This window comes from Rhinolophus hipposideros, assembly GCF_964194185.1.
Source record: "Rhinolophus hipposideros genome assembly, chromosome: 25".
NCBI classification, from domain to species: Eukaryota; Metazoa; Chordata; class Mammalia; order Chiroptera; family Rhinolophidae; genus Rhinolophus; species Rhinolophus hipposideros.
The window spans coordinates 12487794-12504855 of record NC_138071.1 but is presented as its reverse complement, the minus strand read 5'-3'; the positions used below and the strand labels follow the sequence as shown (position 1 = coordinate 12504855).

Here is a 17062-nt window from a genome sequence, read left to right as displayed (position 1 = left end):
CTGATTTGCTGAAAAATCAGTAATTCACCTCTGCTTATAAAACAGGTGGTTCCAGGATGGGAGCCAGTTTCTATTCAACTGTCCCTTTACCTATCTAACTTGCAGCACTGTTTCACACTGCATATTTTGTATATTTGAAGTGAAGGTAAACCACTTGTTTTACCAAATGTTGAATGGAGTTTGCTAGTTTTGAAATAGAAGGCTGTGAATGCCTTTTATACCTATGTTCCACTGGCTTTTTATTTCAGTTTATTTCTGAAAACACTTCAGGTTATTTTGGTTGAATTAATTAATGAAATCTCATTTAGGAAGAAGTTTATTCATTTCTTTGATAAATTGTTATTGAGTACCTGTTTGGTGCTAGGCACTGTCCAATGCAATTGGGATATAAGTGGTGAACAAAACAGGGAAGGTCATTCCCTCACAGAACTTTTGAGTGGAAAGAGATAGACATAAACAAATAAATAAGTTGTGACCATACCTTTTTTAGTGTATTATGTAGAGACTTTATTGTCTTTTTACAGACGTTTTCTAGAGTTGAACTTTTTAATATGCATTGGAACTTTCTTGATTCTTTTTTCTCTCCCCTTAACAAGGAATCAGATAAGTTGCGATAATTAAAACATTTCAACTTTATTTTACCATAAACTTCCAATGCAATTTATTTTTCAGACTATCAGGTCAAAAGTAGTTATTGTTTCTTTGCTTTCTTAGCTATAATTGAACACTTTTTGAGCATTTAGTTCAGTGGAAAGGTAGAAGTTTGTAACTTCTACCTCTATTAACTAAAGGGTAGTTAATTGTCATTATTTCAGAGGAAGGTAGGTGCTGAGTGGGAGGATGGTTTCAGTCCTGAGAGGAATATATTACAATAGAAGAAAATGATATGATGTTTGAGAAATTCTTTGAATGGGTTCTTCTGAGAGGTCTGTCCTGGTTTGCATTATGAATAGTGGGTGAGTTCCTTGGATGAGAGCAGTGTTTCCCTGAGAAGGCCTTGATAGGATGGGTTAGTTTGTGTCAGTGTATGCGAAGTATTTTCTTAGTTATCTTTTAAGAATGTTTTTTATTATAGAAGTTTTCAAACATTCTAAAGTAGAGAGAATGGTATAAGGAACCTACAACTCCTGTGAGTTATCAATACATGGGCAGTCTCTTTTTATCTCTATTCTCCCTTCCCCATGATTACCCTCTTCCCCACCCTCTATTTGTGAGCAAATCCCAGACATCGTAAGTAAAAGGATCTTTTAAGGGGCTTTTTAAAAGGTAGGAGGCACTCTCACAAAAATAAATATTTTATTCTGGAATTGTGTTATTGGAAGGACATAAAGAAACATGTTAACTTCTGAGGGTTTTGGTTTTTTTGGTTGGAGGGAGATGCTGGTTTTTTTTCTCCCTAAATGGTCATGTAACCTGTTGGAAGTGATATGTAAGAAGAAACTTTATAAAATATTAATACATAATGCTTTTTAATGTATGTTTTCAAATGAAGGAAAAACAGTTTCTTAAATGGGAACTACACAGACGTGTCTACCAAGTGGATGTGTCCATGCGTAACTAAACCTGGGGTTATTTTGAATGGTATCTCAGGATGTACATGTGTTCTGGTGGTAGCAGTGATGGGTAACAAAATTTAGCGCTTGCTTTAAAATCAGATGTCGTGTGGAAGTAAAATTTGGTATATTACAGAAACTTTTCTGGAGAATGGACTTAAATGAGGAAGGGGGCTCTAAGTTTCCATTTTTTTCTTTTATTCCCTCCTTTAATCATTACTGTTTTTTCATTCTCCTTTTCTAGAATTCTTGCCACTTATAGGGCCAGATCTTGAAGATTTTAGTTTTTTACAGTAGTACAGTTTCCGTCCTTTTTTGTTGTAGTTATATTTTGTAAACAGTTATCAGTTATAATGTCCAAATACTGGAAAGAAATTCATCTAATCCGAATAAATGGTATCACCAATCTATTTACAAACTTTTGCTATTGTTTCTCTAAGGGGTTGAATTTTGTTTCTTCTCTTAGATTTTGGAAAAGATTTCAGCTTTTAGTGTCAGGAAAGTAATTGATTTGTACATGGTGGTGGTGGTGGTGGTGATGGTGATGGCGATAGAACATTTATTGAGCACTTACTATGTTCTGGGCTCTGTTTTCACCAGTTTACCTGCATTAGCTAATTTAATCCTCACACAGTCCTGTGATTTAGGGTTTTTTATTATCCCTATTTTACAGAAAAGAGACATCAGAGATTTTAATTTGCCCTAGTTGGCAGAAAGGGAATTTCAGCGCAGTCAGTCCAGGTCTGGAGTCGTAATCACTGCAGTTAGTGCCAGTGTCGGATGTTATCAGAATGAGGTGTGTGTGTGTGTATGTTCTGAATTTGTTTAAAATACCTCGAAAGTATCTCTTAAAATTAGGAGAATTTGTCTTAATGAAGTGACGTGGTCCTGAGACATAGTTCCTCTTATTTGTGTGTACTGAGCGCAAGTCTTGGAGCCTTAAAGAATCTAAGGCCGTGTCTATATACAGACCACAGGCTTTAGCCAAAACCTTATCAGAAAGCTCAGTGCTGTCCAAGCCCAGGCTGTGAAGCAGTAGCCGCACACATTACTGAAGTAAGCTTCCTTATCTCCCCACACTGAGCAGGTGATCCTGGGTTAAGATGGTAATAGTTGAGTAGAACGTTATAGTGTATTGAAACAAGAGGTAATTAAAGGGGCCGGTTTTCTCCACCACAGCCATCTCTATTTGATATCTGATGGAAAACGCAGTTTTCCTTTTCACTTACCTTGTTTCATATCACCATTATCTAATTGATTGCATATTTGTTCTGCTAATCTGAGAATTTTGGAAAGCAGGGATGGTCTAGACCTCTGTATAGGAAAATGAAAATTTTTATTTTTAAAAAAGAAATATTTTTACTTACAAAAATATGTTCTTTCTCAAATGCACGCTTCTAAAAGCCAAGGCTCTGAAGTACTAGTGAAGTGTAAGGCAGGCAGAAAGTGAAAATCACCCCTGTAAACCCACCCTGACAGAACCTTGGTTAAGTTTTGTCATCCCACCAGACTTTTTGTGTTTATATTAGCATTTATACATATACACAAATATACGTTAAATTTATGCCTGTCTGTATCTAGTGAAATACATTAATTTATATTAATATAAAAATAATATAAAAATTAATAAAAAATAATATAATCTATTATTGACATCTTTTGTTGTCAGTACATGTAGATCTAACTCATGCTTTCTAACAGCCATCAGAGATTCCGTTGTATAGATATTTCATAGCTCATTTAGTCTGGTTCCTTTTGAGAGACTTTTAAGTTGTTCGGAATTTTTCTCCATTATTTACAGTGCTGCAGAGTGCTGCAGTGAACATTCTTGTACATCTGTCATTGTGCACTCCACCAGTTCTTCCTTTAGGCAGTGGTTTTTGAGTTCCCTTATGATTGCCCAGAGAGCTGTAGTAGATTGTCCAGAGGGTTTTGGATGGTTTATGAGGTACGGCTATGCCGTCATTGCCCTTGAGTTTTGGTTAAATATAGAGGTTTCTCTTCAAGGGGAATAAAAAGGCAAACATGACAGGTAGTATGTACTAAAATAATACCAGAATAGGAAGATCTTTGCCTTTAAACGTATTTTCTAGTCTTAAGTAGCCGTATTTTAGCCTTGAATTGAGAATGATTTTAGTTATTTTTTTCCCCATTATTTCATTTTGCTTTACAACGATGATGGTGAAATACATACAAGTGTACTTGTCATTTACCTGATTGTAGCAAGCCATTATTTTATTTCAAGAGTAAATGATTTAAATAACCCTTTTTTGTGGGGATTGGGGTGGGTATTTTGTCTTTCATGTAGTTTATATCCTGGAACCCGGAGATGCTCCTTTGTTACAGCAACCACTACAGACATCCAAATCTGGTATTCAGCAAATAATTGAGTGCTTTCGATCAGGTATGAATGTTTTAGGATGTATTTTTCAATCTTCACATAGTAGTTAAAAACTATCTAGAAATCCTTAGAAATAATTTTGAAAAATTAAAATGTGTACGTTGACTTTTTTAATAGAATATTTTTAATGTCATATTTTTAAAAAAGTGGGTGAATAAATATTAACTTGATCTACAAATTCTTTTTCAGTACTATGTGTTATATATTAATTTAAAAATAAACTTAATATGGTTAAAGAAACGTGGTATATTTGCTGATAAAGTGCCTCTTCCTCTTAAAGAGTCATTGTTATTTTTTGACATGTTTTATAAACTCTCAAAGGGCATTAGTAAATTATACTGGGTCTTTATAAGCTTTGGCGGAGTAGATTATTTACTCAGAATGTTGGAGATGTCACTTGTTCTAGATTAATTACTTTATCATCTCTGTGACTCACCTTCTGCCTAATCCTGGAGTTTCTGGAATTTAAATATCTTTAATAGAGCACAAGATAGAAAAAAGACTTATTCCAGCCCTCATATCTACAGATAAATTTGTTTAGTTTTTCTATTAGGTTTTATAATAATTACATATATAAGTGTATCTGCGCAGTTGCAATCCAATGCTTTAAAATAGGTGTTGCTTACTATATGTAAGTGATTGAGAACTGTTAGAACTCCTGTGCTGTCAGTAAGATCTTAAGTTGCTGTGATTCTTATGATCTCTTTGTCACCTCTTAGATTTGGCTTCTCTGACAGTTCAGACTATTGAGTCAAATATGAACAAGCAAACATGACTGATGGATACTTAAAGGATTAGAATATCTTTTATTATTTTAAACCTTACTATCTTAATGAAAAATTTCTGAAATTCAAAGGAAAAGATAATTTATATGCAACCACGTGTTTTGTATTGATGAGAAATGTTTTGAGGTGCTTGTTTTTAAAACATTGTAAAGGGAAATAGCATATATTTGGTTTATTTTAGTATTCCAAGAAAAAAATTGTACCTTAATCTAAAGGATTTTTCCTGACTCTCTAAGATCCATTTCTTAGACTTTTCATCTATAGTTCTCATGGCATTGCTTTTATGTATTATTTAATTCAATAAGCATTTAGTGTTTACCATATGCCTGTGCTCATGTTGGTTGGTGGCATAAACTATTTTGCTTTTTAAAAATTCATAATTTGAAATTAATCTTATGCTTTAGTATATTATAGTGTTTATTTGTTTAAGAAGTTAGAATTGATCCATTCATAAATGCTTTCTTATAAAAAGTACCTTTTTGACAAGATCCTATACTCAAAATCTGTATTTTTTTAACTTTGAAAGATGAATATTTAAAAATGAAATGATTTGTTTCCTTATTATACTGTGGTCATAATCTGTTTTCTATGTTTGCCATTTTTTTATTAGCTAAAGTAAAGGGACTATGAAATGGGTAATACCTTCTTTTCTAAATGTCCCCAGCAAATTTGCCTTCTGAGTTATTTTTTATTTAGGCAAATTCTGAAAATACTAAAATTTTAATTCTTTAAGTACCAATAATTTAAATTAAAGATCATTTAGAAATGTACTGATTGGTACAGAGAAACTAATTTTAGATTAAAATTGATTTATTTTACTTCATTAATGTGTCTTATAACTAAGCAATTTTAATTTCCTCAAGATTGTAGTAATCTCTTACATATCTGGATAATCTACTCTACTCAGGTAGCTCTTAGTTAGCACTGAGGTATTCAAGCTGTGGCTAACTGAAACGTTGGGAGGATGGGGTTGAGGTTTGGGACCATATGCCTTAGGAACTGAGATCGCTTCCCACTCGGAGACTGCTGGAAGTTCCTCCTAGGCCCCACTCTACTCCCAAGCCTGTCTTCAATAACTCATCTCTTTGTAGGCTCTTTCCATTACAGCGAGGTCACACACGTGTTAAAGAGCTCTCTTGGTTGTTATGCATCTGACAGATATCTGCAGGTAGAACTTCGAAGTCCATGCTTTTGTTCTTGTTGACCTACAGAGGCAAAGTCAGGTAGGGCAATAGTAATGTGTTAGGTTATCTACCTTTGTCTTCAAGCTCAGATAGTTGTCTTCAGCTACTGTATCATTCCTGTTTAAGTGACTCACCTTCTCCTGCCTACACTGGGCTCTCTATGACCTGGTTTTAATTCCTACCCAAGCTGGAAGTTCATGAAAGACTGAGGAAGGAGTTGACTCATTGTTTAGGTCCACCAACGCCATGTGTGCTGTAATGACTGCTTAATCAGTTTTGCCTCACACTTGTTTTGGCCTGTTTTCCTGTCTTTAAATTACAAATTCTGCTTGATCTCTGATATTTTTATTTCTTTCTGCTTGACTTGTAAATTAATTTGAATAGATTTTTCTTTTTTGGAATAAGTGATGTGTACTTGTGGTTTTTAAGAAATAAAGAAGTACAAAAAGAGATACAAGAATACAAAAATAACTCTCTTTGCTCAGGCAACCACTGTTACATGATTTGTATCTTCTTCCAGAGACCTTCCTTCTATATGGTATAAGGCATATATCACATATCCCTTAATTTCTTCCCAATACAAATGGTAGCATTCGACTCTGCGTACTGTTATGTATCTTTGCTTTATTAATAGTACATTCCACGCTTGTTTGGCATTTATCCATAGATAGATGTTTCATTTTTTTTTTTTTTGGTAGAAAACTGCCTGTTTTGCCAGATCTACAGATTTTCGACTCTGAAATCCCTGGTGGTTGGGTGACTTGAGACATGCCTTTTGCACTGACTTCTGGTCCTACCTTTACTGCGCCAGCCCTTTGTTGGAGCCTTGGCTTGGCTGTGTTAATCCTTATAGGATCACATCTGTGGCTCAGTGTCTTCAAATTTCCCTCCTATTCATTCACACTTTTATTTTAGCTTCCTTTCTTCCTGACTTTTCTCGCCAAACCAAAACAAAATTCTAAATAACAAAATTTTGAGTAACAAAAGCAGTTTATTAAAATGGAATTAATTGAGCTTAATATTCATTCTTAGTCTTCTGGTAGAGACAGAGGAGTTACAGATTTCCCTAAGGGTAGAAACAGAAAAAATGGGAGGAAAAAGGAGGCTAGTCATTTTTGTCTGGTATTCAAAACTAGTCTTTAATACGAAATTGACATCTTGTTTTGAATTCTTGAAATATGTAATATTATAAAAAGAGACAACATGTAATATTACAGAAAAAAGATTCTACCTGTAGAATGCACGACTGCTATGTACAATGAACAGCATTTTTTTTTTATTTTAGGGAGGAATAAATTGTAGTGAAAATGAGAATTGGCTTTGTGTTTATTACTGTCATTATCTTCCTAAATTTAGATCTGGTCATTTAACTTCTTAGAAGTTTTTTTTTTTTTTTTTTTAAACTGCTTAAAGCAACTTTAACGTCAGTTAGTATAAGCCATGACTGGGTGATGATGTCTCATTTCTGACTCTGTAAGCAAAAGTTACGATGGAATTAAGATTTATCAGACATACATAAGAGAGTACCATATTACTATATGATGGATTTTTTGTTTCTTACATAGCAGTTGTAGGCAATTTAAAATAGGACTAGATATTTTTTGGATGAATAAGAAAAATTTAGATTTCTTTGTTTGATTTGTTCTTAAATTCATCTTCAAAGCATGTCATTTGGGGCTGTTTTTAGAAGAGCAGACATTTATATTAGTCTGGGAATTTCTCAAGGGTACATATCATACCCTTCACTTTCATGTCTCCAGTGAATAACGTTGTACCTGGTATTTAATAGATGTTCAATAAATATTTGTTAAACTAAACTCAAATATTCACCAAGTAGGTAATAAAATAATTTTATTCTACTTATAAATTTATGTTCCATAATTAACCTAGTAATTTGTTTTCACCAACCCTTGTAAGTGGTAGTTTTAAGATAACAATCTTAATATTCTTAAGTTTTCCTGCTTTTTACCTTTCCTACTTTTTACCTTTACATAAAGGGATGATCAGTTAGAAATTTCTTCTGTACTTGCCTTGGAACTCAGGCAGTTTGACAGGAGTTAAAGATTTGCCTGCAGTGTTGGGATGATATTGTGGTTAAATAGTCATCCTAAAGAAGACCGAGCTGATGTGTGAGTCAATAATAATAAAGCAAGAAGTGTACCATTTAAAATGACTACTGCCACACCTTAAAATGGTCATTAACCAACACATCAGTATACTTTTTTAAAAAAAGAAAGCTTATTTTTTTCTAGCGTAGAAGAGTTGATATTATTGTCATGTAAAGTGGCAGCCCTCCAACCTAATGTAAAATTGAATACTGATTCCTTTTGAAAAAAATCTTTTAAGCATTTTTTGTCAATGCATACAGTATATTTGGTATTAAGGAATAGCATAAGGTAAACCTTTGATGAGGTTTGACTAATTTTTATTGAACACCTATTAGGTGTGAGAATCTGAAATATTAACTAATTAATTTTTAGGCATCAAAAACCTTACCTTTTATAGAGGGCTGGTTTTTTGAAAAATACTGGTATGTAATCAGTGTGTAGTGACTTCTAAGATAATTTAGCATAAGAAAGAGACAGGAAAAGGAATAATTGGGAATAAGGCAGCATGGCTCTCTTCAGGATCAAGAGCTGTGGAAGAACGATGTTGCTGACCAGGTGTTGTCTCAGGTGACAAAGTTTTAGCTGTTGACAGAGGCTGTCTAATTGTTAGTGAGTAAACAATCAGAAAATGGTAGCTGATTACAATAAAGTTATTTTGTCCCCATGGGAAAAAAACCAAAACCTTAAATGGCTACTGAAACTAACTTGGGGAAAAACTGTCACTATCTGTATTTGTGGAATGAGGGACATCTTATTTTTCTCATTTGTAAAATGTGTAAATACAATTAGAAAATCTTTCGGGTCCCTTTTTTGACTTCTCAGTCACCTTTATATAGACTAGAAAAAACATTTATAGAGGTTTTCTTAAACATAGAGAAAGCTCTTCAATATGTCATTTAAAAATGTTAATCAGGCATGGTCCTGAGGGCTGGGAATATAGTGGTGAGCATTAAAAGATACTTTCTCTGTTCTTTTAGAGCTTCCAGTTTAATGGGGATACAGAAAAGTAATTAATTACAAGATAGTAAGATAATATAGATGTGTAAGATGCTATGGGAATATAGATGAAGAATTCTTAACAAAAAAATAGGAAGGGTCAGAGAAGGCTTCCTGGAGGAAGTGACATCTAACCTGGGACCTGAAGGATCACAATAGATGAGCCAGACTAGGGAAATGGGAGGATGAAATAAGCAGAGAGAACAGAAAAAACATAGGTGAAGGCCTTAAAAGTGACAGAGAAATAGAATTTGGTGAATCCATGGATCTGAAGTACACTTGTTACGCCCAGATCAACACAACTGTGTATGTGTGTCTTTTGTGTAGGTGGAGTGGGGGTGAGGGAACATTTGTGATTGATAATTAAGAGTGATTAGTCAAGGTTAGAGCTAAATACTTCTTTTTAATGCTTATTGGGCACACTACTGAATATAACTAACTCTATAACTAGTAATGTATGTGTAAGAATTAATACATGTATTTTTCATGGTTGATTGAGAGAACCTGGTAAAGAAAGGGATATGTCTGATTTAGGGATGCAGTCGTATATTTTTACAAGTAACTGTGTTTTATGTGTAACCTCATGTGTAACTGTATTTTTCATTTAATTCTTCAGTTGAATTCTTTCTTTTTTGTTTTTTTTTATTAGTTTTACGTGTACAAAGCAATGTAATAGTTAGACATTTAAACCCTTCATAAAGTGATAACCCACCCCCCAAGCTACTATCCTTCAGTTGAATTCTTAAGTTAACCTAGTTTAGGTTATTTCTCTATCCCTCTGTAGTTCTTTTTGGCTATCTGTAAAGGCAGAATTGAATCTTTAGTGTAGGTCTTGCAGGTCTTTTAATTAAATGTGCAAATATTTCGTATGTTTTATTCCTACTGGTACTACACTCAACTATACTTCCTGAGAACTTCATGTAAATCAGTTAGAGAGGTTTTTATTTAAAGTATTTTTACCATCAGTCTACCTTTCCTAGTCTGTCAGTCACTTACGAGGTTAACTGTGAACCATGAGCAGTTTATTGCCAATATATTTTGTAATGTGAATTGCACTGCACAAATAATGTGTGTACGCATGTATATATGTACATGATTTACTTTTATTTTATTTATTTTATTTATTTTTATTTTTTCCCCTGGTATTATGATTTACTTTTATATAAAGAGTAATACCCAGGCTGTCTTCTGAATTTTTAAAAATTTATGTTTTCTGATTTTGTGTTAATACAGTCTAGTGGAGTAAACATTGATTTGGATTTGGGGAATGGTGGAAATTATTTCGTTACACATATTTTTTCCCCAGTAGAAACCTAGATGTATAATTTAACTTTGGGGGGTTTTAGGTTCATATTTTCTTTCATAATTCTCCAAAATAGGTTTGGTTTAGTTTGTTTATTTTACAAGATGGATAAACCAAAGTGCAAAGATTATATAGCTCTTTAAGGTCACATAGCTATCAGAATTGGAATCTCTAAAGACTTAGTAAAGTTCTAATAATCTGGTAATCCGTCTTTTTGTAGTAGAATTTTGGGGGCTGGCCTGTATTCAAAATGGTGATAAAATATACAATGGTAATTAATACAAAAATTCAATGTAAACAGATTGCAAAAGATTGAATTAGACATGCTTAACTTTTATGGACTCTGTGGTATTAATTATACTACTAAGATTGTGTTTACTCTTCAGTAGTCCCAAGCTAAATAGATAGTCAGATGCTTGTTGAATGACGGAACGAACACTGCACCTAGCTAGTCGTAAAGATATTTTTTAGGACGCTTTTTTCCCCCCTGTTTAACTTGAGTGAATATTATTATCATTTGTTTTTATTTGATGAAACTGAAGGCTCCTTAATTAGGAAAGTGCTTCATATTAATTTTGTCATTCTACCTGTGGCGAAGACCTGTAGGAATCAGTGACAAAAGACCTTTTCCCAGTTGTGTATTTTTTCCTGTGGATGTTTTTATTTCAAAGGTCAGATGCTTGTTGCCATTTGCTTTTTCTTTGCCTTTTGATCTTTTGTTATAGTGCTCAGGTTCTCTAGTTCACTGGCATTTTTTCAACGAATATTTATTGAGCATCATTAGAGCTGAGCACTTTATACTTATAAATAAGACAGACTTGGTGTTGGCTACTTTGGAGTTCATAATCTAGTGGAGAAGACAGACTTTAAACTAGTTACTATGTCAGTATTTAATTAATCGCAATTGGAGTTTGAGGGAGAAAGGTTTTGAATAAATTTATATTGATAACAAGAGGCCTAAGCAAAATTCAAAATTATGGACAACTGCTGTCACAGTAAATGGCCGTAATCCTGTGTTGGCTCAGAACCTGAAATAAAAGGAAAGTCACAGACAAGCCTGTGACAGTTTTGACCTTCTTTAAGGAGTCGGGGGAAAATGTATTACAAAACTGCATGTTCACATCCTAATGCAGAAAGAGCTGGAAGAACCAGCCAAAAACTTTGGCAGAAAATGGGAGGGAATGGGAACGTTTAGTTATTCTGTCCCACTCCAGATCCATAGAATTAGAATCTCTAGCGGTGCATGACATATATCTTTATTCCCAGGTTATTGTGATGATCAAACAGATGTTTGAACCACTGTTAGGCTATCCCAAGAATTGATTGGCTGTTGCATTAGAAAAAGAGCATCAATTTTAGCTCCCCTAATATCTAAATGATAGTAGGATTTTTGCATAGAACTTAGTTTATAACTTAATTCTGAATACGTGGTAGTAGAAATTGGCTCTGACTGTATATTTTGTTTTAAAAAAGTAAAACTGCACTTTTGGGTTGTCAACAGTGGTTGCCCAGTTTAAAAAAGTACATATTAAAGTTACCTTTTGTGTGAAGTTTTCTTTTCTTTTTTCCCTCAGGAACTAAACAACTTAAGCATATTTTATTAAAAGATGTGGACACTATTTTTGAATGTAAATTATGCCGCAGTCTCTTCAGAGGATTACCAAATTTAATTACCCATAAAAAATTCTATTGCCCACCAAGTCTCCAGATGGATGACAGTAAGTTTTATTTATGTATTCAGTTATGCATTTTACAATTAAGTATTCTTATGCTATAACTATATGTTTGTGTTAAATTATGGCTATCTAGTTATGGATAGTTTAATAATAGACAATAAAATTAAGTACTTGACTCAATGTTGTATTCAGTTTCTTAGGTAGGTGCTTACATGTATGTGCTCTTCATTTGGGTTTTCCTAAAGATATGAGATTAGATTTATGATTATATCTGTTTGTATTAAAATACTGAATATTGTTTTTGAGTGTTCATATGGATCATCTAGGTTATATTCAGGATTTTTGTAAGTTAAACTAATGCTTGAAGGGTGGTATTGATATTTTTCCTCTTTACGTCTTTAACAACTTGTCACCAGATATGACTTAGATTTTTGCTTAGATTCCCCTTAAGTAAATGAGATTGTTGAGAGAGAATAAAGAATGAGTCAATGAGTTGATTTCTTGGAAATGGTAGAGAACATTAAAAAATATTTACTAATCTTTCTGATGTTCTCTGGGTCTTGATTTGAAGGTCAGTTTTGTTCTCAGTGAAATTTATATTAGTCTTTTTATCAGAAGTTAGATTTATTATGGGCTAACTTGAGATCTGAAATAGGTAAAGGTAGACAGTAGGCTAATAAAGTCTTTGTGGAACCAAATGTTTGTTGAATTAAATGTATTGTCCCTCTGTGATTAAGATAGCAGTATATATAATGGTGTTATTTTCTTGCTTTAAAAAAACTAATGTAATTTCCTTCAAATATTTTAATAAATAATAGGTTACTTTCATTATTCTTGTTCAGGGTTTTAACTCTTGTGGACTTAATATAGAACTTATTTTGTCCATTTGATACTATGGTTGCATTATGGATTTTGTGTGTTTTTAAGTTAACCTTTGTGATGGGAATGAAATGCAAATTTCAGTTATCCTAAGTCCTGCGTTAATCATTAGCATGAAACTGATTTAAAACATGATACAGGACATAGATGAAATGAAAATTTCATATGTGTCTGGAAATTTCCTATTGCTATAGGATCTACTATACTTTTTATCATTGAGATGTAAATGAAAAGCCCGTCTATAAAGATTAGTTTCAAATCTAACTTTTTAATTAAGTACTATTAGAAAAGAAGTTAATTTTTTTGTAGTTATGTGTTATTTTTTAGTATGGAGTTGACTAGTATGGAGTAGCAGGAAATAGATAAATGGATTTGCTGGATTATTGTGCTCTCTTCTTGCCAATGCTCACTGTAGAAAAACTTTTGTGAAGGAAAGTGTTACCTTTCTTATAGACACTACTTTTTAAAAAGGAATATGAGTAGATGAAAAGAGCTATAACAAATCATTTTTTACTTTCTAAATAGATAGCAGATTTGATGCTGCGTTTCTATCTAGAATTTAGAGTTGCATCTGGAAACACAACCAGTGTTAAAATAGGAATATTTAGTTACCTATAGAGTTGTAATTGTTGTACAAGTAAATAAAACTAGCTCTATTTTCAGAATAAATCTATAATTTTTAATCATTTGTTTTAATAGAATGGTGTTATGTTAAGGAGACTCGTAATAGGACCAAGTTTATTTAGCAAGTACTTACGTATCATGTCATTCATGTTTATATATTTTCCTACAAATTTTCTTTTTCATTTCCATAAGTATGTCTCCATACAATTAGACTAGGTAATTTATTGTGAATTAGGTTAAGAGGAATACTGCTATGTTTTCTTAAAAAAAAAAAAAAAAAGTTTTCATATATAGTAACATTCTTTATGATGTTTTCTCCATCTTGGGTTATGAGAACTCTGGTTTGCCTTTGGATAGCCTAAAAATTATAGACTAAAACTAAGAAATACTTTATTGTTTAGGACATCCATTGGCTCATCTATGTTATATTAAGGGCACTTAGAAGTAGAAATAGGTCTTCAGTTGCATCTGTTTCTTAAAATTTGCGTACCCTAATGAGGTTTTAAATTAAAGCAAATTTTAGTTTAATACTAGTTTCTATCTTCATAAAATACTGAAAAGAGATAATGCTGTTATAAATAGAAACATGAACCAGAAACATAATAAATTTTAAGATAAACGTTCATAATACATTAAAAAACATTAGAGGGCTAGAGAAGACCAATTATTTCAGATTAAAATGTTGTTTTTTTCTTAACAGACCTTCCTGATGTAAATGATAAACAAAGCCAAGCCATAAACGATCTACTAGAAGCCATATATCCAAGTGTGGACAAGCGAGAATATATTATTAAGCTAGAACCCATAGAAACTAATCAGAATGCAGTGTTTCAATATATTTCAAGGACTGATAATCCTGCTGAAGTCAGAGAGTCAAGCAGTACTCCAGAACAAAGCGAAGTTCAAATACAGGAAACTAGCACTGAACAGTCTAAAACAGTTCCAGTTACAGATACAGAAGTGGAAACTGTAGAGCCCCCTCCTGTTGAGATTGTTGCAGATGAAGTTGCACCTACATCTGATGAACAACCTCAGGAATCACAGGCTGACTTGGAAACTTCTGACAATTCTGATTTTGGTCACCAGTTGATATGCTGTCTTTGTAGAAAAGAATTCAATTCCAGACGAGGTGTTCGTCGTCACATTCGAAAAGTACATAAGAAAAAGATGGAAGAACTAAAAAAGTACATTGAAACACGAAAGAATCCAAACCAATCCTCTAAAGGACACAGTAAGAATGTTCTAGTTCCATTAAGTAGGAGTTGTCCAGTATGTTGTAAATCATTTGCTACAAAAGCGAATGTAAGAAGGCATTTTGATGAAGTTCATAGAGGACTAAGGAGGGATTCAATTACTCCTGATATAGCAACAAAGCCTGGGCAACCTTTGTTCCTGGATTCTGTTCCTCCTAAAAAATCTTTTAAGACTCGAAAACAAAAGTCGTCTTCAAAGGCTGAATACAATTTAACTGCATGCAAATGCCTCCTTTGCAAGAGGAAATATAGTTCACAAATAATGCTTAAAAGACATATGCAAATTGTTCACAAGATAACTCTTTCTGGAACAAACTCTAAAAGAGAGAAAGGCCCTAATAATACTGCCAACAGTTCAGAAATAAAAGTTAAAGTTGAACCAGCAGATTGTGTAGAATCTTCACCCCCTTCCATTACCCTTTCTCCACAGAATGAATTAAAGGGAACAAATCATTCAAATGAAAAAAAGAACACACCGGCAGCACAGAAAAATAAAGTTAAACAAGACTCTGAAAGCCCTAAATCAACTAGTCCGTCTGCTGCAGGTGGCCAGCAAAAAACCAGGAAACCAAAACTTTCAGCTGGCTTTGACTTTAAGCAACTTTACTGTAAACTTTGTAAACGTCAGTTTACTTCCAAACAGAACTTGACTAAACACATTGAGTTGCACACAGATGGGAATAACATTTATGTGAAATTCTACAAGTGTCCTCTTTGCACTTACGAAACTCGTCGGAAGCGTGATGTGATACGACATATAACTGTGGTTCATAAAAAGTCATCCCGCTATCTTGGGAAAATAACAGCCAGTTTGGAGATCAGAGCTATAAAAAAGCCCATTGATTTTGTTCTAAATAAAGTGGCTAAAAGAGGCCCTTCGAGGGATGAAGCAAAACACAGTGATTCAAAACACGATGGCACTTCTAACTCTCCCAGTAAAAAGTATGAAGTAGCTGACGTTGGTATTGAAGTAAAAGTCACAAAAAACTTTTCTCTTCACAGATGCAATAAATGTGGAAAGGCATTTGCCAAAAAGACTTATCTTGAACATCATAAGAAAACTCATAAGGCAAATGCTTCCAATTCACCTGAAGGAAACAAAACCAAAGGCCGAAGTACAAGATCTAAGGCTCTTGTCTGGTGAGGAACAGTTACAGAGTTTTGCTTTTTTCCCCCCATCGAACTAAAAAAATCATTTGACCTTAATTTATAGCTGGTTCCATTTTAACACGTTTGCTTCCATATATCTTATGGCAGTGGGAACTGCAAGAGTAATGTGCATATTGCATTTATCTCTTCAGTGACCTTTATTCCAGTGGCTTGGGAACAAAAGTTAACTTCAGAACTTCCACAGGACAATGCAATATAGTTACAGGTAGATGGCACAGGGTCAGTGCTTTCCTCTCACTATTGTAAAATACACATTTATATTGGCTTATGTTTACAATAGAAGACTTCTGTTTAACTAACTTTGCACAGGTTTAATTTGATTCAGTGACTTAGTCTACTAATTAATGCGTTGTAGGAAAGTTAAATATATTAGAATGAATTTGTGAAGGAGATAATTATAGGAAAAAAGTCCTTTGAGGCACTGTAATTATTGTAAAAATTAATCTGTGACGGCTAAATAAAGTGCTGCACTCAGAAAAAAAAAATCCCCAAAATGACTTTAGAGCGATTAACATTTATTATTTACTTTTAACATAGTGCTTCTAGGCAAAGGGGGAAACTTGACAAACAAAAGTTTGGAATTTTTTTTTCTTCCTTCTTGGGAGTATGTGTCAGTTTTTTAGTTTTGATCTATGGAAAAAGAGATTACTTAGGTAATCACTTTTATTTCCTCTTATTTCCCCCTTTTTGTTTAAATACACTTTTTGGTGATCATTTCAACATAGTTAATATTATTAAATAGGGATTTTATTGTTTTTTTTTTGGTTTATTTTGGTGTATGTGGTTGTGCATTGCAAAAAAAGTAAAATCCCTATCGGGAAGAAAGAAAAAAAATACTACTTTTTTTTAAATAAGATTTTGAAACAAATGCCGACTTTTAAAATGCAACATAAAATAAGGAGTAGACGCCCTAGACTTGTTTTTGCAAGTCTCTCTGTGTTTTTAAAGTTTACCTTCAGTACCTGTGTCCCTTGTGTTAAGGCAGTTAATATATTTAATTAGTATTAAATTAGTTTTGGATTCAGATTCTAAAGCAGTATAGTTTGAGTGCTGAGTAGGTTAAATATTGTGGTTTGATGATCACACTTTTTTTTTATTTGTGTGGAAAACTTGAGATGAAACCGTTCTTT

At 33.2% G+C, this 17062-nt stretch overlaps 1 protein-coding gene across 2 annotated transcripts in view; it reads left to right on the top strand.

The window, feature by feature from the left end:
- Positions 1-17062, top strand: part of ZNF800 (zinc finger protein 800) — a 43721-nt gene that overhangs the window by 2292 nt on the left and 24367 nt on the right. For both annotated transcript variants that reach the window (XM_081038399.1, XM_081038400.1), the window contains exons 3-5: positions 3862-3957; positions 11905-12048; positions 14210-15902. In XM_081038399.1, the coding sequence (XP_080894525.1) occupies positions 3862-3957; positions 11905-12048; positions 14210-15902 (1933 nt within the window). The remainder of the gene's footprint in view (positions 1-3861; positions 3958-11904; positions 12049-14209; positions 15903-17062) is intronic.